Source organism: Oryzias melastigma, linkage group LG7 (genome assembly GCF_002922805.2).
Source record: "Oryzias melastigma strain HK-1 linkage group LG7, ASM292280v2, whole genome shotgun sequence".
Classification (NCBI taxonomy): Eukaryota; Metazoa; Chordata; class Actinopteri; order Beloniformes; family Adrianichthyidae; genus Oryzias; species Oryzias melastigma.
In genome coordinates this window covers 17,449,519-17,474,867 of record NC_050518.1, presented here as the reverse complement: position 1 = coordinate 17,474,867, position 25,349 = coordinate 17,449,519, and the positions used below count along the sequence as shown (strand labels likewise).

The following is a 25,349-nucleotide window of genomic DNA, read 5'->3' as shown; positions in this document are numbered from 1 at the left end:
TTTCTTTTATTTATTTTTTGTCCTCAGCAGTCTTACACTGCTGGTTTTGGTTATTTTAGTTTGGGTTGGACCTTGGTAGTCTTAGTTTGTGAGCTTTGTTTATTTATTTTCTTTATTTTTATTTTCTTTGGTTAGGCAGTCCTGTTGACTCCAACGGTCGACACAGCTGGGTCAGCAGTCTCCATGACTGTTTGGCCAAAGAGCCACATGTGGATCTGGAGCTGCAGGTTGCAGACCTCTGCTATAGGGAGTTATGCAGCTACTGAATGGATATATCATTCATGAAAAAGTGAGCAAATGTCTTAAAAGAAAGTCCAGTGAGAGTCAGTGTCTTTACCATGATGACGTAGCGTGATCTGTACTGGATCGCACCAAACAAACCCAGGATGACCACGATGATGTGAAAGAAGTTGATCATGATGGGAGCCCACTGGAAGCCCAAGAAGTCAAAGACCTGTCGCTCCACTGCAGACATCTGAGCAGAAGCACAAGCATGTCAGCTGGGCAGTTTTGTGTGAGTGTGTGCATGCTTCTTTTCTTCTCTTTACAAGTTGTCAAGGCAACTGAGTCGTGAAAACAAAGTGTTTTTGGGTGATGGTGTTGTGTCCTCAGGGGTTAGTCTTGAAAAGGATTGTCTGGGAGGAGGACAAAGCCAGCGCGGCCCCTCGTCGTTGTGGCGGTCACTCCTTTTCATTAGCACTTCTAATTAAAGCCTTTTGGCATGTGTCATAAAAACTGCAGTCTTAGTTCTATCGATCGCCTGTTAATTACTCCCTCTAAACTCGCAGCGTGATGAAAAACGAGTCTCAGGAATAACACGATGCCTTCAAGCAGAGCGAGAAAGACCTCATGATTTCTGCTTTTCTTTGATTATTTTTGAATTATTTGAGCATTTTACCCCTCAAGGAAACCAAAAGTAAGTTTGATTAAAGTACAATTCTGAGAGAGTATTTGAAATATTCACAATAAACTTTTCAAAATCTTTAAATCAGTGCTGATGGTCATAAAAGGATGAAACAAATGTAGAGCATCACTGGATAAATGGTGATCATAAACAGCTAATTTGTAACTTTTCTTCTCTGTAACAGAGGGAGGTCTGGCGTGTCAGAAGAAGACTTCATTTGTAGACATCATAAAAAAAACCATCTTACCAGCTGCACACAGCACAGGAAGATCAGCACGCAGCGTCCCGAGCAGCAGCCCATCTTCCTCTCCTCTGTGATTTTATTTCTTAATGACGGATGCTGAGCTCTTTAAAACGTAACGCTTTCCTCAAAATCAAAGGCTAAAGCCTCGGTGCATCCATGGCCAGAGGTGTGAGCAAACGCACTCTACACTTTACCTCTGGAGGAAAACACTGTGTATGCATGAGGACTACAAAGCAAGGGGGAGGGGATGCTGGGTATGAGGGGTGATCCATGCCTCGGAGAAAATAAAAGGAAAAATCGCATAAAAAGCATAAAACGGTCCTCAGAACTTAAGGTTTTTTTTTTCTTCGATAGTGTATCATCCTGCCTGTGAGGCGTGATTACTCGCTTTGTGTTCAGTTGACATTTAGTTCATTTTAGAACTAAATTTGAGAGAAAATCACCAAAAACTTACATTATATATGCCATTTATTTATTTACATTTTATTCTTACAGAGTATTTATTAACTCTCACTATTTTTTTGTAAATACCTATAATTAAAAACAAAAAAACGTAATCTAAAATCAACAATTCTAGCAGTACACATGTTTCAAGAAGAATAACCCCAGAATAAGCAAAAAACAGAACTTCAGACCACAAATGGTTACTTTAAAATGTTTCTTGAAAAGATGTTAGAAAATTCACCTGTAAGTATATAAAGATGTTCATTTAGTCAGCAATATGTTTACGTTGACCGAGCGTTAGCATTAGCCGTCCTATGGGAAATTCCATTAAACGTTAGCATCAAGCTAGCGGACTTTAGTTCTGTGTGTTAGATCGATTACTAGTGTTATGAATCGATTATTGAACTATTAACTTTAGATAAACTTAAATTAATTAATCAATTTTATCAACCTAGGCCTACAACAGATGTTATAAGGACTTATATAGTGAGTTTTAGGGCTGAGATAAGTTTGAGTGTATTAAAAGTACAAAAACACAGAGAAATACAAAAGTCCACACTTAAAATATCAATAAAACTGACTGATTACACTGAAAAAATAACTAATAGGATTTACTTAAGAAAATCCTTGAAACACTTTGCGCTAACAATTCTTAATTAAATTTTACCGCATTTATGAATATAAAAAGTAAAAAATAAATAAAACTTAACTTTTAAGTTAAACTTGAATCTCTCTAATAAAATTTAATGAATGCTCCAAAAATGATTACAATTTGAAAAGTCGATCTTACTAATAAAAAATATAAATTTTTGATTATTTAAAAAAAATGTTAAACTTTAAGTTCTTTACTAGAAAAATCTTTGAAAAATCTTATGTAGATGTTATGAGGAATAACTATATTATTGAAGCAAAAAGTTTGTTTTTTCAGTGTGGATTCCATATGATCTTTCTCCATGATCTTTGTTCAATGGATCTAAAGTGACTCACCTAAAGGTTGAAGCCAATGTTGCTGTTATTTTTAGTTTTAAAGTATTTATTTAATTATTATTTTTTTATGGGGGTACGCTTCCAGTTGGTGGTATTCTGACTGTGGCATGGATTGGCCCTCATACAGCAACACCGTCCTCTGCAGCCTGATAGGTGGGTGTTCTTCTAGTGTCCTCAATGATCCAGCAGGTGGCGGTAGTGGTAGAGGTAAATATTCTAAAGGTATGTGAAGGTAAAACTTAAAAAAAAGAAAAGATATTAAATATATACACATATTTAGCTCACGTTCTTTTTATCCAACTATTTCATTTTTTTGCATCAAAAGTCATATAATTTCCTTTTTGTTGCTCTCACATCTTGCATGTTATGGGCAGTTTTTGTTTCTCTCACAGTTTGAAGAGTTTATTGCCCCCCTCCAATAAAAAAGGCTCCATTTGTATTAATGTGTCCATAAAAAAGCAGAACTTGGTCCATTCACTAGCAGCCTCCTGCGTGCACTTCCTCGTCCCACCGAGCCATGGCGCCATAATCAAAAAAGACGGGCTCCCATTTGGGGGGTTCCACCTCTGCCTGTGTCACATGGAAGCGCAGTCGCTGAGCCGAGGGGATGCAAGGAGAGATGGAGGGGGCTTGAGGGACCGCGGAGGAGAGACCTGGCACTCGGAGGTACCACTGGAGGAAGCTCGGCGGCAGCGGGGAAGCAGACGGACTGCGTAAAGGACGCAGTCTCTACCCCCTCACCACCACCTTCCTTGGCTGGGGGAGCGCGCGGACAAGGAGGGCGACGACAGGGGTCAGCTGGCGTTTAGAGAGCAACCACATGCAATATGCAGCATCCCTGTTTGGTGAAGCCCACGAGAGACAAGTTTTTCGCCTTCGGTTGATTATGTTTGCGCGGAGCGCCGGGTCCGCAGGGAAGAGAACACTGACAGAAGCGGATGCTGCGCCTCGTATCTGTGAGCTGAGTGAGTATAGGATGCTATAGCGCAATGCCTGTGTGACAGGCGTGAGAGGGATGGAGGGAGGGGAGGGGGTCATTCATATGTGCCCCATAGATTCTCGCATCTTTCATCCACACGAGGATAAAAGATGCTCCTCTACATTTTCTCATTATCATACACACACATGTGCGCACCCACCTCCCCGCATCGCTGTTTCCCACCCCCCTCCTTTTCTGGGTGCACACACACACATGTATGTCGGATTTCAGCTCCGAATAATAGAAACCATCTGAGAACCTTCCTCTGATTTGCGCGCAGAAATGCGCAGGAAGCGTCAAATCCGAGCCAGAAAAAAGACCATCAACGTCGGACCCTTCCTTTTTTTAAAAGGTGCAGTCCCCACCAACAACCATCTTCTTCCTCTCCCTCCTCCTTTGCTCATAAATACGGAGTGTTATTGGTTGGGCGGGTGGAGGATGGAGGAGAAAAGGGGGGGTGTCGCGCGTAATAAGTTGCCAGCTGACCTCGGGGACGCAGCATCCTTCTTCCACGTCCCCACTTTGATTCGGAAACGCTTTGATGATGGGGAGGAGAGACATCTCTGGTACTGCAGACAAAACCCCGATAAAAGCATGTTAGTCTGTCAGGCCTCTACAGCTTCTTTCATCATTATTATTTTTGTGCATGCTTTAACCCTTACTCAACCTTTAAATCCCTGCCCGGTCTGATGGTCCGCCTCATCCCAGAGCGGCGGTTTAACCTGTTGTCAGATGCATTACAGCACTTGGAGGTGTCAGAGCCCAGAGGCCGCCAGCAGCAGCCGAACCGTCAGTCCATGTGTGATTGATGCCTGCTGAGTGCAGTGCCATCATGAGCCACACAAATCCACCCCAGGCACACCAACCCTTCATCAAAACACATGGATGCTGATTTCGGCATCCTTCCCTTTTGCTCTGTTTTTGATTTATTATTATTTATTTTTGGATGGGTGTCACACATGCATGAGTCAGCCCGCCACAGACAAACACGGAGCCTCTTCCACGCTGCTGTCTTCCTCACAGGGCCGTGCTTAATCGTTGTTGCAAGCAAACATTTGACCTAATTCACATTCCCACACAATAGCGGCCTCTCTCCCTCTCCCACCCTCCCCACCCCGACTCACACGTTGCTGTTATTTGTGTCACAGAGGGTGAGGATTTTGCTCCACATCAAGTCCCAGGTGGTTCTCTCCGAACCTGAGCAGATTGCTGGATGGACCGGCTGCTCGGGCCCATCCGAAAGGAGCTCCAGTGTTATTAATAATGAAAAGTCATGTAAATGCGGCGCATGTTCCCAGAAAATGAAACGCTTCCTGGTACTTGCTAAGTTCCCAGTGTTCCTCAAAAACTCATTTTTTTTATTAGAAACACTCCCTTCATGGTTCAACGTGCTTTTGTGGGAATAAATCATGCATGTTCCTCAAAAGCAGCCTTTGAATTCAATCTCACGTGTTCAAATGGTTCGGCTCATGACTCCTTGTTAAGGTTATTGTCTGATGAGTCTATGTTCAAACGGTCTAGAATGAGCAGCTGATGTGAACAAATAGTCTTAAAAACAGTTTTTATCCAGTTTGGTGGCTAAAAAAATCAGATAAGAGGATGTCAAACAGCAAGTTTATCCAACTGTGTGAGCTTCAGGCTCTTACTTTGAAAGGATTAAATGACAGTTAAGGCTGTACAGTTGCACACTTACCTGTTGGTTGAACATATCTGATGATTTAGTGTAGATTTTTGAGCATTTAGAGGCTGTTTGTACGTCAGTCTCCCCATTGCATGCAAATGGAGTCAAATATTAAGAAATCTAAAAAAAAAACGCATAAAATTTTCATTTAGTTGCTTTTAGAAATTGTGTCGTCATCACTGAAGATGAGATTTTTCATCCTATTTAGTGGAGGCTCCTGTTAAAATAATTGTAGTAAAAGCACCAAATTTGGCATGAATTTACCTTAGGATTCCCTCTTTCAGAGAAGCACGTTTAACCATGAGAAAATCGAAAATTTCAAGTTTAAAGTCCCACTCCAACAATATTTTTATCTATTGTAAAATTGTTCCAAGTGATCTTTTAATTATAGTTATGTTGTTTTTAGCCAAAATTTTCTCCAGATCGGCTGTAGTTCATCAGAAATGCTCATCTGAGTCATGGGCGAGACTGTTAGCGCAGAAGTTAGCTCTGATCATTTCGCCACCCTTCATTTACACTCACAAGCACGAGCTAAACTTTGTGTAGCAAAAAATATCAGAGTATCCAGCCATACAGTTTAGAGCAGGGGTCTCAAACCGGCGGCCCGCGGGACATTTGCAGCCCCCAAGTTGATATTTTGTGGCCCCCACCTTAATATGAAGCTTAATTTCTACTAAACAATATCTTCTGTGTCCACGCTTCTTTGATGATTGCTTTGTGATGTTTCAGCTTTATGCTTAAAATTTTGCATTTGCTATTGTCATTGGATCGAGTCATCCAAAAAGTCCTTAGCAACAGTTGCTAGCGTTGTTAGCTCCTGTTGTTTCACAGGACATGCAGAAGATATTGCTTAGTAGTACATAGACATGAACAAATGTTAGATAAACTTGTTCAGTAGACATAGACAATGGAGCAAAGATTCAATTCAATTCAATTCAATTCAATTTTATTTATATAGCCCAATATCACAAATTCAATTTGCCTCATTGGGCTTCATGCCTGTAGTTTTTACAGATGCACAGATGGAGTCATAAAATATGCACAATAGGTAAAAACTAAACAGACTATAAAGAACGGTCATCCCTGTCCTTAGACCCTCCCTCGCGGTAAGGAAAAACTCCTAAAAAAACCTGAGTCAGGAAAAAAGAAGAAACCTTAGGGATTCCCACATGAGGGAGAGATCCCATCCCAGGACGGACAGGCGATACCAGAACGGTTAAAGAAAAGTTAGCTGCTAAAACTGCATATATGAGTAGAGTTCATTCATATAGAGCTGAGGGACGAGTGATGATTAAGTCCATAGTCCAGATGAAGCAGAACTGCAGTCCACGACCAGGAGCAGGATATAGAGAGTGGACAGAAAAACATATTTTTGGCACAAATGGAACCCCATACGGCCCAGCCTCAGCCAGACTCTGACTTCACCGGCCCCAAGGTTAACGGACTGACATTAACGGATCTATTTGTCTTCAAGTGGATGCTTCAGAGTAGTAGCAGAGAAAGGAGACTTTGGCCGTCCATGTCAGCTGCTGCGTCACAAACCTGAGCTTTTTCAAGCATCCAGTTTTCATCTGCTCTTGATCCAAGGCGATTTGAACAAGGAAATACTCAGAAACACAGTTTTAATCTTGAAATATTATATTGCTGTCCTCCATTATGAGAAAAAAAATGCTGCTAGAACATGTTAAAAACACCAAAAACACGATTTTCACTGGAGTTGATCTTTAAAGATTGTATTTTGTGCATGAACAGCGAAAATGGTTGAAACTGGGCCAACACACATTGACTATGTCCGAATTCCCACCCTAATCCCTAACTACAAAAAAAATCATAAAGTATGAGGCTATCAAGTATCAAGTGCCCTGGATTATAAAAGCAATTCAGACACCGCGCTCACTACTTTTTTTTTCCTAAAAGCCGGAAATGACACTACCAATTTCACACACTTTTCACTCCACTGTGTTCAGATGATGAAAACGTGGATAACTGATTAAAAAATAACATAAATTGTTCAACCGCAATGCATTGTGGTCTTAATTCGCTAATGTAGTGAGCATCGATGCACGCTAGATTTTCACAAAGACTTCTGGGAAATTTCTATGACACTTGAATTTTGAATTGTAGATTCAGACCGCACTAGAAAATGATGAATGTACTATATTGTGAGCAGGGAAGGAATTTGAACACAGCCTTTGAAAAGTTTTGTACGTCTTTGGCTACCATTTTTACAATTAGCTGCCATTTTGGATTTTTCTCATGCCTAACGCGCTTTTCTGAATGAGGGGATCAGAAATGGCAAATTTGGCGTTTGTGCTATAAAATGTACAATTTGTCTGAAATATTAACCTAATTAGCTCCATTAATTGATGCAAATATGCGTCAAACAGCTTCAGCTCAGGAATTACCTTAATTTAGCATCTATTTGAAAACAAAAACACATTTTTTTCACATATTTTAGACATTTATTCAGGTGTGAAGGGGTTAATAAAACCTATAAAAAAGGATTCCAATCAATCATCATTCAGACAGTATAAGTGACATGAGTGTCAAATCTATAGATGGATTTTTTTGGAGTTCCCTATAAGTTTTACCTTTGTTTAACCCTTTAACACCTGAGGCGTTGCTGGTGACGCTTAATCTCAAAATCTTTACCGTACTGTAACTTTTCTACCGTTAACAGTTAAAAAGTTACAGTAAATCAAAGAACATAAACACTGGAGCTCCAGTGTTAAAGTCCCCCTATGATAATTAAAAAAAAATGTTCCCAGTAATGTTTTAGTTATGATTATGACATTTTTAACCAAAATCCCACAAACTAAATGTCTTAAAAAGTCATTTTTTATGTTTATCTGAAGCCTCTGTTTCCAAAATCTCCCCTGAGGGGGCGGGGCTTTTTATAGCATCTTTTTACGTGTCTCGCTAGCATAAATCTTCATCGCTGCTACATAAAAACATCACATAATATCGGTAATGTCCAGCCGTATCGATTTGAGCCGGATGTCAGCTCGGACGAGGAAGTGAAGATCTTCATGGACAGAACTTCCTCCAAAAACCTGATTCTTAATCTTAATAATGAAAGCTAACATCAAAATGCTCTTTCATTGATTTACAATCCTTTCCAACTGCGGTCAATGAGCCGCCGTTCACATTTCCGTGGTCACATCAAGAAGCTCCGTGGAGTCTGGTGGAGATTTTCCAGCGTTCTCAGTCCTGCTACCGTAAGTATTGGATGAAACTCACACCAAAAATCCAGTGATGCTGATTTGACCACAGAAATGTGAACGGCGGCTCATTTGACTGCAGTCAATGTGAAGATACCATCTTCTCTTCTCCAGAACCTGAACTAGACACTAGGAACAGATGAGGGTTTAGTGCATGTGCAGCAGAGCTGTTGATGGAAAGAAGATCATTCATTCAAACAGAGTCTGTCCAAGACAGTTTGATTGATTTAAAAGGGGAAATACTCGGAAATGCAAACATTTACTTATTATATCTGTTCTCTTTCATAAGAAAAAAAACTGAAAAAACATAATTTTCATCAGATGGGGACTTTAAAGGCTTAACAGCTATAAGAAAACTGTTTTTAATAGACATTCAAACATAGTTTTGTATGGAGATAAAAACAAACTGAACTGAGATGTAATTAAACTTGTGAATTAAAACGGCATTGACTCAATAATTTGACAGCCAGCTCTACTTCCAGTTTACTCTTCAATAAAAACACCTGCAATGGTGAACCTGCAGGCATGCAGGGGGGGGGGGCACGGTAGTCTGACAAGCACGCTGAGGAGGGGTTCTCTCTGATAGGGGGAGCAGAAGGCTTTGTTTGCCAGAGAGGAAGTCGGTGTTTCTTCCCGTTGGCTCAGAGAGCCCGGTCCGATTGGTCGGCTCAGACGAAGCAGCTCGAGGGCCAGAAATTACACTGCAGTGCTGAAGCGTCACTGTGGCTTAACTCCGCAGGCAGAGGGGGACAGGAGGAGGGAGAAACGCCCGAGGAGGTGTGGACACAAAAAGGAGAAAGGCCGGGGAATTCTTTGGGAATTGTGACAAGCCCTTTTCATCATCTTCTTCAAACACCTGCCACAAGACTCCCACGCATGTCCTCCCTCCTCCTCCTCTTTCCTCCCCTGTTCTCCACACCTCCTCATTCCCCCTTTGCTTCTGTCTCATTACCCTTTCTGTCGCCACTGCTGAGCTCTGCCATCCAAGCCAGCACAAATACGGTTATCCTGACAATGCTGCAGCTTTGGATGAAATGATGGTAACCTGGGAGATTCACATTGTGCTTCAAATCCAACCTGATATTCCAGACTTCTCCCTCAGGAAGTGCTTTTGTTCAGATGTTTCAGCGGCACTGAAAGCAGGTCACAGACGGAAACTGCTGTAGAAACACTTTTAAAAAGCCCTGCTAGCTAAAATGTGCTGCAGCCACTTTTCGGAGGCGTCTTCAAAGAGGGAACTGTATTAAATCGTGTGGAGCAAATGTGAGTTATTGGCGGATCACGCCAACAATAACGACAGGGATTTAAACGTGTAAACAAAGCAGCTGTTCTCTCGCTGGGTACCGCGTCCTGAACTTAGAAGACGAATGTGAAATCAGTGTGCAAAGAATCACTAACAGGCTCGTGTTTGGAATTTGGCACAAATTGGATTTCATGCTGAGAACAGTTGGGTTCATCTACGCTGGATGTCTACAGAGAGAAATGCAAATTAGCAAAAAGTCTGGGAGACTGCTGAACGGAGTCGACTGACTGATCCTGCTCACTCATCAGAGGTTTACATTGTTTTTAGGATGCTGTCAGGAAGGCGTCAAGTCATCTTTTCTTTTGTCATCAGTCAACATGGAGGGAGGAATACATATAAATCAAAATTTTTACATTTTTTCTTGGTTTCAAGGTATTTAGAAGATACTTTTTAAAAATCTTGTTGTTGTTTAATATTTATCTTAGATGTCCAAAGTGTGGCCAGTAGGGCATAAATGCATGCAAATTTCCACCATCCTGAAGTCTCTTGACATAAAGTCAATACAGCCCTTTTTAAGAACTACAATATCTTGATTTTGATTGGCTCAATTACATTATAAGCAGTTATAAACTTGACCTTTAGAGCCTGAAGGACCAAACTAGATGATTCATTTGCTATCATGAAAACCACTATGTTTGTAGCTGAACATGATTTAAATGTTCTTAGAAGTAATCATAGGTGCATTTCATATGAATCCAGAATGCAGCCACAAGAACCCCAAGCCAGGGGCTCAATGTCCCAAGTCTGGATAAATACTGAGGATTGAGTCAGGAAGGGAATCCAAAGTCAAACTTTTGCTAAACCGGCTTGTTATATCTATGCTGGATCAGTCGAGGCCTAGAGAACCAACGCCATCGGTGAGGTCCACCAACACTTTTGCAATAAAAAGCTACATCATCACTTTTGCAGGGTGATTTTTACCCGATGTAATATGCCCAATAAAAAGTATTTGTCATAAAAAAACGTGATAAAGTAGAATAGTTTCATTTTATTTTCAACTGTAGTTCATCTAACAAAATGGGAAAATAAAAAAACATAGGAAGATCCCCAAAAAATGCTTGAAAATTGCTGAAAAATGAGGAATGAGAAAACAAAAATTCCTAAAAAAATAATAATAATACTGGAGACTTGGTCTTTGCTCCACCCATTCCTGAGACATGTGAGATTTATTCTTCTTCAACAATCAGAATTTAACTGCAAAAAATATGAATTAATTTCTGTTCAGTGTGAAAAAAAGAAAAGTATTCAATGTATTTAAAAAAATAAATAAATTATGAATTATTATAAAGGTTAATTGAATGTAGACCAAATGGTTTGTCCTCAAACATTTTCACTTCATCAGTTTTGTTGTCTTTGCTAGAAGTCTGACATATTTTTATAATATAATTTATCTTCACTTTGATCTACTTTTTTACATGTAAAATATTTAGCTTTTTTAGATTTTAGATTCGATTAGAGCTAAATCTGCTTTTTCATAAGATGTTTTTTCTTTGACGTTTTGTTATAGTAACCTATAAACCTTTTAAACTGTTGAAACCTACTTAGCTTAACAGCCAATTCAGATCAAGCTGCAGAGTTTGTACATATCTAAGCATATTCATACACCGGTTTCTTCTGTCGGGATTCGTGGTTTTTCTAATTTGGTTTCGTCTCCTTTCTTGATTCGATTTTTGAGACAGACAGACAGTTAGAAATGTTTTGTAGGTAATTCCTATCCAATGGTGTCGATGTAAATCTTTGAGCCTAACAAGGACATCACACCAAAAAGTCATAGAAAAGGGATTAAAAAAAATATATATATATATGTATATATATATATACATATATACATATATATGGGACAAAATTTAAAGCAAAGTCTAAAAATCTGTGTTACTTTTTTTAGTTTGTGTGGCAGTAGTTCATCAGAAATTTGCCTTTGAGTTGTGGCACGGAAGTAAGCCTGCTCTGGTTTCCCATCATCCCTTTGTTTACACTCTCTCCCACTAGCTTACAGCTCCTCACAAACTCAAGCTAATATTATCAATGCAAATAAAATGGCGAGCAACGCTGGATCTTTTCAGCTGTACAGTTTGGAGCCAGATGAGACCAAGAAAACGAGGACATATATTCATTTATTTGTCTATAAGTGTCGTCAGAATGGATGTGAGACTTTGCCCAGCCCATTTCACTTAGATTTTACAAACAGTATTTTTTCATCTGCTCCTGTTTCATCATGATTTGAATAAATAAATAAATACTTAGAAATGCAATTTTATACCTAAGAAACAGAAACAATAAAAGAGCAATTTTCATTAGAGTTGATCTTTAAGTTAGAGAAAATAACACTTTCCTGTCTGATGAGTTAGAAGTGTGGAGGGTAGCAGGTTGCATTCTACAGGTTAAGATTCTCTAAGCTCATTTAGTGAATTTGTTGGATCGTCGTAACAACAAACGGTAATATTTCTTCCTCGATTATGTCCCAAAAATGCATCTGGACCCATGCCAACTATAATTAATGTCCACTTGCTTCTCCTTTGACTTCGGGCTAATTTAATATCCACTTAGGTGACAGTAGACAAGTATAAACAGGTAACATTTAAACAACTCTGTCTATGTGCAAATGGTTTAGTAATTAGATTAAATGGAAAATGTGTGCAGAAAACAGAACATTTCCTGAAGCCTTACTGCTGTTGATGTACTTTCATTTAAATTAACTTTCAATTTTGTCATTTTTAGGACAATGCAAGAGCTAAAAAATGATCAAAGTGCTTTCAGATTAAGGCATTTGCTCCAAAAGAGCATCAGAAAAGTTGAAGTGTGCAAAGGTTTTAAAGAAAAGAGCAAATGTTTGTACATTTTAAGAAGAAAAGAGATATGCAGAAAGAAAGGAGAAAAATTCAATATACAATGTGATTTGGGAAGAGAACAAATAAAAGAAGGAGCCAGAATTTGAACAAAACAGTTCTGCAGAACGCAGGCTTGTTGATGCTGACGGACAAGTGACGAGCGCACATCTACACACATGAAAAACACTGTCACAGCTGACAGATGGCGTGATTTGACAGAGATTAGGCTTGTTTGTTTAGTCTTCTGGTGCAGCTCTGTGTTTTTATTGTTTGTTGGAGACATACTGACAAATAAGAAACAGTCTGGCAAGCATAGGAGTTGAAAAAGAAGAAGAAGAGGACAAAATAACAAGATGAAGACGAGATGTTTCTGTCTGTTGTGACTGCTGACATGTTGATCTGTGCTCTGACTCACCCAGTGTTGCATGTTCTCGTGCAGAGTCGGCTTTGTTTGTATTTAGGCGTACAAAAGAACATTTATGTCAAAGCAGATGAGCTTTTTAAGCAAAATATGAATATGTTTTGAGTCATGCGGCTCTTTTATCAAGAGTACTAGAAAGAGGGAATATATTATCCACTTTGTAGAATCCTGGAAATCTTTTTTTAGGGATGTGTGGTTCCTTCACATGCTCCTGTGTTGGATGGGAATTCACAGCTTCAGCTTTCTTTAACCCTTTAGGTTGTTTCCTTTGCCTTACGGTGGCCCTGAATGACCACCACAATTAAAAAAGCAAAACAAATAATAAAAAAAGGAACCTTACATTTTAGAAATCAAAACATTTTCCCCCCAAAATTAAACTAAATAAAATGAAATGTTTCAGAAAACAAAAGCAATTTCCAGAAATCAAAATTAGATGTTAAAAGAAAACAAAAAAATAGAAAGTTAGATTCTGTTTGCGGGACATCACTGCTTAGATGATGATGTCTGTCCTGATCCTGGATACTTCGTACAGATCCTAAAACGTTTATTAGTGTGCAGAAATTGAAGATGCATTTGAAAAAATGTAGATATCAAAAATCATCATCCAATCAGCAATGTCCCAGTTTTTTTGTTCATGTTTGGTGTTTTTTTTCTTCGTAATTCAATTCAATTCAATTCAATTTTATTTATATAGCCCAAAATCACAAAGAGATTTGCCTCATTGGGCTTGACAAAATTCAATATCAAACAACATATTTCCATTCACAACATAGAAATTAAAAATAAAATAAAAATTCTTTGTAGACATTTACAAAAAAAGCAAAAGATCAATTTTGAAATACATGAAAAGTTATGTTTTTCTTTAAGAAAACTGCATTGGTGAAAAAATGTATCTAAAATAACAAAAATGTTAAATAATAATTATTTTTTTTCTTTTTGGAAACAAACAAAATGCTTTCTTGTTGTGTTTTTTTAATTATTTTTGAAAATACTGTTACTTGATTTTTATTTTTTATTTTTTTTGGTCTTGATTTTAAATGTTGTTTTTTATTGATTGTTTTGCTTTTTTAAATTGTTTTGGATCTTAAATATGTTTTTGCATTTGTTGGTGTGATTTGCACTTCATTGTACCTCCAAGTGTTCTAAAGTTTTCTCAACATCTAACTGAAGAACCTTTGTGTCTGCAGAACCCAGTGAGACCGTGACACCTCCCTGCGTGCATGAGTGTGAGGGTGTGAGTGTGTGTGTGCGTGCGTGAGAGCGAGCGAGCGTCTGCGCTCCCACATGGCCTCCATGCAGGACGGGCTGAACTTCACGGCTCCTCCCTACGGCAAGGTCCTGCTGCTGGGCGCTATCGCTGCTGCCTCGGCCTTCGTTGTTACCATTCTCATCGTGGTGCTCTGCGTGGGCTGCCAGAGGTGAGAGCAACGGCACGCACGCACGGCGCCGTGCGGCTCTTTGGGTTTCACACCAACACTTCTCTGCAGCCGAACTCATCACAGGTTAAAAATGGTGCAGCAGCTGCATGTGTTGTTACAGATGAAAAACCAAGATGATCTGAAAAAGGAAAAAGTTTAAAAAAAAAGAAACTCTATAACAGTTTCAATGAAAGAATGAAGAAATGTTTTGTGTGTGAGATAACCATCAAAATATTTAACTTTAAGTTTTACAAATAGAAAATGTAGATAGAAATTTTTGGCTCCGATGTAATCTGAAGATCTATAAATCTAATTCATTTGAGCGGTCAAATATACCATCTATGCTCTTTAAAAAGATGATCTCATTGACTGTATATAGAGAAATGGACTGAGTGGGTGTGACGCCACCCATAGAAAATGCCTTACCTCCAGTTTCAGTGAAATAAATCCAAATCAGTTGCAGTTACTCCACAATATGGGCGCCACCATGTTGGAGCCAGACGACAGTGATTGGTCCGAGTTGGTCTGACTCCATGTTTCTATGGTAACAACTGTCACCAATCATGAGAGAGCTCGTCCACACCCCTTTTACTGAAACAGGCGGGGGAGAATGTTAATGTTCAAGGTGGCACCACATGCTTTATTGAAGCATCTGATTGATCAGTTTATAACTTTAATAATAAAGAAAAAATATTTGAAGAAAAATAGGAAAACATGTTAAAACAGGTATAAGACAGATAAAATGACTGAGTATTTCTCAATAGAAATCAATGTGGTTTTGGTTTCTTGGATTCAGCAGGTCCTTAATAGTTGGTCCATGAGGAGGGGGAAGGATCACTCTTTCCAGTTCTCTACATACAGTCAATGGCTGATCTGCTTCCCAAACAAGCTAAATCTTAGCTTGTGTAGCAGAAAATGGTTTAGTTTGCTTCTTTTGAAGATATGCAAAGATTTTTATCGTATATTTTTATTTATTTTTTCACAACTGTCTTGTCACTGTTACTTTCTAGACCAGGGGTGGACAAACTATGACCCGGGGGGGTCATATGCAGCCCGTTAAACTATTTAATCTGGGCACACCTAACTGGAATAAATCATTGATAATCCTAGTTATTGTTTGATTTGTTGTTTTTTTTTAAGTTGATGTGTAATTTTTGAGTCGGACAGGCATTTTCTGATCGTTCCAGCAGCACATAAATGCATAATTTCTTTAAGTTTGTGTTTTACTCTGAGGGACATCATCTTATTGTTGCAGTTGGCACTAAATGAGAAAAAAAGTTGCAATTTTGAAATAAAAACTCCAAATTATTCTGTTTTAAAATATTTGAATTAATCAAACTTAGCTTGCTTTTATCGATGCTCCATGTTATTTCTTTCTCTTATGAGGCGGATTACTAAAGCATATCACACATTCGCTTCTGGTTCGGCCCTTCTGTCAAATTTTAGAAGACTTTGTGGCGCATAATTCAAAAAGTTTGCCCACCCCTATAAATAAATGACAAAACAGTTGTCTGATGTGTAAATATTTGCCTATCAGATACAAAAATTGTGGAAGAAAGTAAGAATTAAGAGACGTTTTCTTATTGTTCAAGATAATTACAAAATTTGTTGAATCAAATTTTTGTTTACTTGAAGTTTTATCACTGTTTCATGGTTTAGTGAACTTGTTTGTTAATAACTTAATTTAGCAACTTCAGGTTATCCGCTGGATTGATACTTACAATGTTACAATACTTACAAATTTGCCTCTGCGTTGTGGGTGGGACTGTTGGTGCCCATTTCCCATCATGCCTTTGTTTACTGTCTCTCTTGCTAACTTACATCCCCTTACAATCCCAAGCTAACAGTTTTAATCATAAACTCTCTTATATATGGCCTCCATTATGAGAACAACGCTGCAAAAACATGTTAAAAATATTTCAAACACAAATTTCATAGGTCTTTGAATAATTCCAGTGATTGTTTCATTGGTTGGGAAATAAGAACTACAGTGATATTCAAGCAAACGTTGGTTTCAGGTCATTTACTGAGTGTGACTTGAGAATGAGTGCATACAGACTTTTAATAAACTATAGAGTGGAAGCGGATGAAAAAGGTGTAAATGATATAAGTGCTATATTACAAGTGGTAAAGAGAAGCAGCCCACACTAAGTATCTGCATATGTGTGAATCATGAAAAAGTTTAAAATATCTGGAGGTGAAGCTTGTTGTGCAGAAGAGGTGTATTTATACGTGAAAATCAGAGGACTAGATAGTTTTCTCCTCAGAGTTACTTTTTATTTTCAGGTCAAAGTTTGTTGGCTTTAGGGGCCTTTTTATGTTCCTTAGTTTGGCACATTTGAAAGAAGCCGAAGCAACATTAGTGCTGCGCATTTCAACAACAAAAGAGAGGACTTTCATCCTGGAGTTGTGAGGAAGTGCAGGTACTTACCAGTAAAGATGATCAAAAAAGTAAGGCTTTCAGTATATGTTTGGGTAAAAAAAAATTAAAAAAACTAGAACATGATGCATCCTTGGTCTGCTATGAAAGGAAGTTGTAAATAGTTTCTGCATTTCTCTTCAGTTTTACTCTCAAATCTTATATTTTTGTGGATGAAAGAATTGCAGCACATATTATTAAAACGTTTTAATGTGAATAAGCAGTTTAGTCTGCAAAATAAGCTTCAAATGTGGCAAAAAAAAATCTGTATTTGTTTTATTCCTTTCAAAATAGATTCCTGTGACTACCGTAGCTTTTAAACCCTTAATGTGATCAACATGAATCAACTTATTCTGTTACGGGAAAAAAGCAGGTTCGGCCGGTATGCAACACTTTATATTAGTAATGTGTTGCATATCGGTGAAAAGTTGCCGATCCACTGATTCACGCTGATTGTGTAAGCAGGTTTTGACAGAGACATCTCCAGTGTTAAAGGTTTTAAAGCTTAAAACAAGGGAAAAAATAAAACAGAACTATTAGGGTCGCCAATTAAAATAGGATTTTCGGCAAAATAATAATAAAAAACGGGGGAGAACAGGAACTTCTGGTTCAGGTTGAGGACTTCCGGCTCCTGCTGCTAGTGATGCTTGGTTATCATCTTGTTGTCTGCTGCCAGTTTTCTTTTTTATTTTCTTTTTTTGTTGTTGACATCATTCAACATACAATACAATAAAGAAATTATAGTATTTTTATTTACATTTTTATAAAATATACAATTTTACATTGAAAAAGCTCATTTATATTCTGGTTTTTGGTGTTATTGTCTTGTTTTTTTCTTATTTTTTTATTACAACTCAAAGGGAAAATACTTGATTTGATAAGTTCTCAATTATTACTTCAGTTATAGTTTTTGATTGGCAGGTGGTGGAGCCATGGCTAGAGAGAAAAACGCCCTCGCTTTACTCTGTTCTGCCCATTGACATGAGTAGAGATGGACAAAACAAGGTTGTTACCTCGGGTTCCAATGAAGTCAATTCAGTCACCATTTTTCCGTGATACAGATTTCGTCATTTTGGACCAGCTAATGTTAGTAAAACGCTTGAAGGTGGGGAATAGAGGGCACCACATGCTCTTATTGAGGCATCTGATTGGCCAGTTATCGCTTCAATAACGTGATAAGGAATATATATCATGAAAAAAAATGGGTTTAGCAAAAAGATGTTAAAAAAGAGACACTAGATCAAGAATGGTTATTCTGACGAACAGAATGACTGAGTAATCGCTGTTTATTTCTCAAAATTGGACTTCCTGGGATCAGCAGGTACTTCCTGTTTGGAACACGAGGGCGGAGGGGATGATCAGTCCTGTTCTACTTCATTGACGTTGAGTAAACAGACCCGGATAGTCTTTACCTTTTGTATTGTGTTTTCGTAGGAAGGGGAAGGCACACAATGTTCCTGGTGAAAGTGGAAAACACCGTCTCATGGACATGGTAAGCATCCCTACAGATCACCTTTGTAAGGAAACAACATCGAGTCCCAGCAAACACTTCAATGGTCCGGTATGTCTTTGCTTCCGTTAGCAGGGTATACTCAAGCAGTCCAAACTGCGGTCCATCAGTAAATCCGACACTGAGATGAACAAGATGAACTGCAATGGCAAAAGTGAGTGCGTGCTTCACATTCCACCCCTGACTTGTGCTCTGTTAACTGTACCTCTGTGTCACCCAAATGTCAACTTTTCAGGAGATGCAAAGCTTGGTGTTGTTTTCGTTGCATGCCAAGATTGAGTATGCCATCGTTCAAGAGGATTTTTGCAATCTGAGATGGAGAGGTTGAAAACTATTCTCAAAAGCATCGGGTACAAGTATTCAGACATTTCACTTGAAAGCATGAAAGTCGGCAGAGCTGGAGACTGAAGGTTTTCACTCTACACCTTTCACATTCGCTGCACACTTCAGTATCTGATCTGGCCCTTAAATTGACTCCAAAGTAAGTCATGTATTGCAGGACGAATTAATGAAGATCATAAAACTGAATTCACATCATGTCTGTAAGTCAGCCGTGTTCCACTTCTATGTGCAGTCTTCATCTGCGAATGTGAATCTATCTAAAAACACAAGTTCAGAGTGCCAAATCCAATCATGGAGCTCCGGTCCTGGCAGTCACCAGGGATCTGTGTTTGTGGGCGCAGTGACAGTGGCCTAAGAGGTTTTCAAGAGATCTAAACATATGCTCTGCTTCACACTTGCTTCCACTGCAGTACTCTGAAGCCAATTTGGATGCAAATTCTGAAGCATCAATGTCAGTTCTCAGCTTCTCGTCAGTTCTCAGACGTTCTTTACTCTTCGCAGTGAGAGATTCATTCATGTTCACAAATGTTGGGACCATTATTTACCTCAGAATGAGCCGGGAGGATGTGAATTCGGTTTTATGGAGGGGGATGGCTGTTGAGGCAGCGGGCTGTGGAGTTTAAAGAGAAACGTCCCGCCAGCGTGGACCTTCTGCTGCTGCCCAGCTGCCGGTCTAACTCTGACCTTCGTTCTCAAGGCAGGCAGCTTCCCCAGATCCCCTCTGGGACTGGAGAGGACGGCGAGCACACTTACTCTGAAGTGGGCCAGCGCTCCTCCACTACACGTACTGACGATACCCTGTACGCCATGGTAGGCAGGGCCGGGCAGACGGACACTCCGGCCCCTCCAGCGGTGCCTGCCAACACCCCAGCACCTCCAGATCCAGACGGGGACGTGGAAGAAGGACTGGCTGAAGCCGAGGCCCCGGTCATGACACCCCCCCAACCTCCAGAGACCGCAGAGTACGCCTGCGTCAGGAAGCTGCGGAAGGCGGAAAAGGCGCCGCAGAAGAGGGACAGCGGGACGGATATGGTCGATCCGCCGGCGCCTCCTCCACGACACGCGCCACCTTCACACCCAGCACCTCCTCCACCACACCCCCACAGCACAAAGTTGCCCCGACGAAACATTGAGGCCTTTAATGTCCCATCATTCCCAAAGGTTGGTGAACATTCTGAAGCTCTTTTGCTGCCTCATTTATAACAGACTGTTAGATATTTTTCAGATGTGCCAATATATTGACTGAGATGTAGGGGAAATTGATACATTATGATATTTCATTTGGCATTACTAGTAGTGATTTAAAAATTAGGGCTGAGAAAAGAAAAAGCTGAAAAACAGGGAAAGAAAAACAGAATTCCAGGAAAAGTGTCAAATAGACAGCAGAGGGAGAGGAATTCTTATTTTTTGGGCTGCCTGGCAGCTGGAGTCACATAAGAAAGGTCACATCATGGATCTGTGAGGTCTGTGATGTTCCTCTATTAACAGAAATATATGTGGCCCAATGAAATCTGTGATTTTCGCCTGGATTTTTTTGTATTTTAATTCAAAAACATGATGATTTGTTTGTTGGCAAATTTTATTTCTTGTTGTTTTTATATTAAAAAATAATTCTGTTTTAAAAACAGGTTGTTAAACATTTTTGAGGTTTCCACAGCAAAATGAAGCCCATTTTTCCAGATGGGATTTACTGTTTTTTACATGATTTCATGTCTATTGTGTGAATACAACATGAAAAATGACTAAATAAAGGTAGCGCCACATAGGTGCAGTTTTCTGATTAAAATGATACCAAATAAGCAAGAAGGAAGTCTTTCAAATTGAAAATACAGAAGTTAATTCAAAAATAGACAAACTCTCTAAAGTTTTAGGCCCTTAAAGGGTTAAAAATGAATGTTTTAAATGTTAAATTTTATGTTTTAATTCATATTGTGATTATTTGCAATTAATAAGTAGCTGGCAAAACTGTAAAAAAAAAACTAGTAACGATTCATTGCAATTAATTTTTTTTAAATTTGCGATTAATTAGTTAATTTTTTTTATTGATTTCTAGCGCTAGTATTAATATTTAGAAAGAAAATTTGTTCTGAAATTTCTGAAAACTAAAAATAGCAAAAAGCCTGAAGTGATTGAAGCATGCATTCATATTAAATGACATGGCTCTTCTAGGAAAAAGTTTTTTTTTTATTAAGATCTCTTTTTTGGCAAAGATTCTAAAACTGGTTATGGAAATGATCGTGGAGTTAAGAACAGACTTAAAAAACATTTTGAGTGAAAAGAAAAATACCCGATGAAGTTATTAGCTGCCTTTCATAGTAAATATAGATGAAAAATCAGTCTGTAGTTTGTATTCACAGCTGATAAATTAAATTATCGTAAATCTGTCTACTCCTCCTTCTTTACCAGAAATTCACATTTTGTCTATTTATAAATGCAAAATTGAGTAAATGATTATTATTGCTTCTTTATGCAATCCAATTTTTGGTTGTCATGTTCCCCGTATATTTTGATTCTTAGAAAAACAGCCCATAAACTTGTAGAAACAGTGATGAAATGTATGGTCTCTTCCTTAGAACACTGAGCTGTTTTCAGTGTGTGGTCCCACATCTCCTATAAAACAAGTCGTAATGTCGGGAAGTTGTTACTCACAGTAACTGGATTTCACAATGAAAATTTGACCCACTGTTCTGCTTTCTGTTGCTATTTTTATGTTGGAAAACAGCACATGTTAAACATTTAATGTATGTTAAAATTTACAGGAGACCAAACCACTAATGACCTAAATAATCCTTTTAATTTTATTTAGTTTTAAGAGTTAATTTTACTACCAGAAGCATTTCTGTTTGGTAGATTTATAGATGTGAACAAACTCCTTCATAGGATTCCAGCAGGCACACTTATGAATTTCACTGAGTAACGCAGAGACAACCAACCATGCTGTCTGCTCTACTATCTCCTGTAAGGTAGTCGACCCATTACAGTCTGAGATTTCCTAACATCAGGGGGTTCTTCTGCCCTGTAGAAGAAAAGGAACAAAATTGCAAAGTTAATTTTAGAAATCCCGTCGATGGACCAAGTTTACTGTAAATAAATAACACTACAACAAACTGTATTGCTAAAAACATACAAAAGTCGTATATCCTTTGAGTGAGCATCTGATTGGTCAGTTTATATTTTGACTTATACTTACGATAAAGAAAAATATCTTTAAAAATAGGATTAGGAACAAGACGTTAAGAAGAATGCATCACAGCTAGAATGGTTATTCTGACAAACGTCTATTTCTCAATGGAAGTCTATGGGATTTTGGCCTTCTTGCACCCCGTAGGTACTTCCTATATGGAAGACGAGAAGAGAGGGGCTGAGCAGTCCAGTTTGTACTTATACAGTCAATGGATCTTGCCTAGAGACCCACACTGGATGATGCTCGATGTACTCCCTGGGAAGCAAACCCGGGTTTCCTGAGAGAGAAAAACGATTTTTAAGATAAAAACAGGAAAAAGCTGCATTTCCTTTTAAGCTCAATTGCATTTTGTTTTGCAAACGGACAGCTTGAATTACTGTAGATAGTGGGGGGAGACTGAACTCCTCCTGGACTGTTAGTGGTCTTCAAGAGGTCTGAGTAAAACAATAAACCAGTTCATCTAGAACAGGAGTCTGAGACCTGAGGCTCCGGCGCCACATGTGGCTCTTTTAACCCTTCATTGTGGCTTTTTGGCTTTGAAAAAACTGCAAGCCATTTGAAGAAATAATGAGTTTTAGTTTTTGTCCATTTGATTTTCTTAATTTAGTCCTTTTTTTCGATTTTTAATTTGTTTCTAGAGATTCTTGCATAGATGTTTACAAACATCTGGGTTTTACATCACTGTTATGTATTCAGCAGTAAAAGGAGTAAGGATGAAGGTATATTGAAGTCCTGATAACAGAAAACACCATGTTTGACTTGGATTTCTTGTCTTTTAATTAAATCTACTGCAGCTGGAGGATCTTATAATTCAATCGTTGTAAATATTTGAAATTTTTATCAAGAAACGGCTTAATGATCACAAAAACATCAAGTTTATTTTTGTCAGAGTGGTTGACTTTGTGGATTTTGGTCAGTAAGAAACTGAACTAAATGGCTGTATCAGCGTAAAGGGTTGAACAGCCTGACTTAGAACAGAGCCGAGTGATGAGTTGTGCCCTCGACGTAGCAACAGGCTTGAGGAATAACCAGTTTCAGTTTGGATCCATACAGATTTCTGTCCGATAAATAATTGATTGTGTTTTTTTGTCGTGGCGGCGTTTCCCGTTTGAAAGGCATCCTTTTAGTGGTCTGAGTGCAGGGATCAGGATCAGGAGAGTCTTCCTGTGGTTCTGTGTTGATGCTGCAGCGGATCTGCATGGCGATTATTGTGCCAGTGTTGCAGTTTCCGCTGCTCTCGCCATCCTCAGGCGTTGGGAGATGCTGGCAGAAACCCCTTTGAAGTCTGGGCAGTGAGCTGTTTGTTTTGTGGAAGTGTTCTTGGTGATTATGGGGAGTTTAAGCTCTCGGCAGTCTGTCCCTCCTCCATGTGTTCACAGCGGCAGACATGTCCGTGGCTCCCAGCTCCCCTCCAGGTGTCAGTGGGAGACTATTTGCTGCCCTGCGTGAGGTCAGCGAGGTCGCTCCATCAGCTGTGACCTGAGTTCAGGAACATGCACAGTTCACAGGCGTACATGTGTAAGCCGTCTGCTCACACATTTGTTTACCGCCACTTTTGCGAGCGGCTGATGCAATACATTGAAAAGGCTACATGTTTTAGGGCAGGGGTGTCAAACTCAGTCGCACAAGTGGCCAAAATCCAAAACACACCTTGGGTCGCGGGCTGAACAGGATAAACATTTATTGAACACTCCAAAACTACACTTTTAAAACTTTGAAACCAAAACTTTTTAAAATATTAATGAACTAGATATATAGCAGTACCAGCTATTGTGAATGCTGTAAGCTGAATTTGGCCACTCAAGATGCTAGTGCTAGCTGAAGATGCTAAATTGATAGGTAAAAACGCTGAAGCTGGTAGCCAGCTAAAATATTAGCTAAACACGAAATTAGCCTAAAAAAAAGTACGTTTAGCTAAAAACAGCTAGCATGTAGCTGAAAAAATTAGCTATACTTCAAAATAGCTTAAAAAAACTGAGGAAAAAAGGCTAAATTAGCCAAAACAGCTAGCATGTAGCTGAAATATTAGCTGAACACCAAAATAGCCCAAAAAATCTTAGAAAATCCCAAAATATTAATACTTAAAAAAACGTAACTTTTTAAAACAATTATGAATAATAAAAAGGTAGGAATATTATTCCAGAATAAATCAACTTAAACCTTAAAAAACTTTTAAAACAATTTTTTACTCTCCATAAATATATATTTTGTGAAAATTATACAAGTTAGAAATAAGTGCAAGATAACATCAGGCCATTATTAACAATAAAATAAAATGACCTGGACAGCCGGATAGAATTACGTGGAGGGCCGGATCCGGCCCCCGGGCCTTGACTTTGACACGTGTTTTAGGGGAACAAATCCGTTTTGCATGTTTGCAACAATACAGCTCTTCTAGAAGATGTTCGTTTATTGTCCAGAAGGTTTTATTTTCTCTGTCTTTAGGATTGCGTCTGCACAAACGTTTGATTGGATGTGATTTGTTGCTCTGTTAACAGGAAGTGATGTTTATGGGCAATGGAGAGCAGTACATCTGGAAGCCTCCAGAGGACGAAGACGTGTTCGGGCTCCAGACTAAAGCTCTGGGCCCGCTGGGCGCGCACACCATGGAGAATATTCAACCGTCCGCTGCTGCGGTGAGTGAACGCTCCTCAGCGTTTCGAATGTTTCTAATGGTCCTCTTTAGATACATTTGCAGGTCTTCTCTGAAGTTTGAACACAATTATATCGATTCTAAAACACAGGCTTTAACCCTTTAACACCTGAGCTCCAATGTTTATGTTCTTTGATGGACTGTAACTTTTCAACCGTTGACATGATCAATGTAATTCCAGTAGATTCTGAAGGAGAAAAGCGACTTCTTAACTTTTATGCTAGAACGTAAAAACTCAGGCAAACAGGAACTCACGCTTTGAAGGGGGGTCAATGTTTTTTTTCTGCAATTTGATTGGTTGGACTGTCCAATCCAACGTGGCCCTAATTTGATTGGATGTTGGCCCGACACCACACACGGATGTAAACGAACAGACAGAGAGACCGGGTGCGGGCATTCTCAATATACTTTTTTTTTTGAAAGTCTAAGTCGAGTCTAAAGTTGTCAAATTCATGACTCGAGTTTGACTCAAGTCCAAGTCATATGACTTGAGCCCCCACCTCTGCTGCATAGAACCAATGAACTCAAACACCTGAAAATAAATTTAAATAAATTTAAATTTAAACAGGTGATCCTTCATTAAGATCTCATGCAAATGTTATCACTACAATTAAGATTAAAGCCTGGAAAAGAGTTTAAGGAAGTCATTTATTTTATTAAAACCTTAACATTGAATATTTTTTACAACGGGGGTATAGGAAATATGTTTTTTTGGCTTTGCTTGTTTTTTGAGTGAATTGTGTCCAGCTTGATCATTCCTTTTATTCTTTAAAAAATGTTTTGTACGCTACATGCGTAGTAAGTCTGCCTC

At 38.9% G+C, this 25,349-nt stretch overlaps 2 protein-coding genes across 6 annotated transcripts in view; one reads left to right on the top strand and one right to left on the bottom strand.

Moving 5' to 3' along the window:
- zgc:100920 (uncharacterized protein LOC445241 homolog) overlaps positions 1 to 1,455 on the bottom strand; it is a 5,407-nt gene extending 3,952 nt beyond the window's left edge. Inside the window, exons 1-2 of one of the 2 annotated variants that reach the window (XM_036212831.1) lie at positions 1,152 to 1,455; positions 338 to 475 (exon numbers count right to left, since the gene is read on the bottom strand). In XM_036212831.1, the coding sequence (XP_036068724.1) occupies positions 338 to 475; positions 1,152 to 1,205 (192 nt within the window). In that variant the 5' untranslated portion in view covers positions 1,206 to 1,455. The remainder of the gene's footprint in view (positions 1 to 337; positions 476 to 1,151) is intronic. The other variant, XM_024292209.2, reaches the window with a different exon arrangement.
- A 1,648-nt stretch (positions 1,456 to 3,103) lies between these two features.
- Positions 3,104 to 25,349, top strand: part of si:dkey-70p6.1 (uncharacterized protein LOC570575 homolog) — a 26,436-nt gene continuing 4,190 nt past the window's right edge. The window contains exons 1-6 of one of the 4 annotated variants that reach the window (XM_024292813.2): positions 3,104 to 3,544; positions 14,200 to 14,430; positions 18,284 to 18,341; positions 18,435 to 18,513; positions 19,516 to 19,862; positions 24,384 to 24,521. In XM_024292813.2, coding sequence (XP_024148581.1) covers positions 14,297 to 14,430; positions 18,284 to 18,341; positions 18,435 to 18,513; positions 19,516 to 19,862; positions 24,384 to 24,521 — 756 coding nt within the window. In that variant the 5' untranslated portion in view covers positions 3,104 to 3,544; positions 14,200 to 14,296. Of the gene's footprint in view, positions 3,545 to 14,199; positions 14,431 to 18,283; positions 18,342 to 18,431; positions 18,514 to 19,398; positions 19,863 to 24,383; positions 24,522 to 25,349 lie in introns of all 4 variants that reach the window. The other 3 variants (XM_024292810.2, XM_024292812.2, XM_024292809.2) reach the window with 3 other exon arrangements.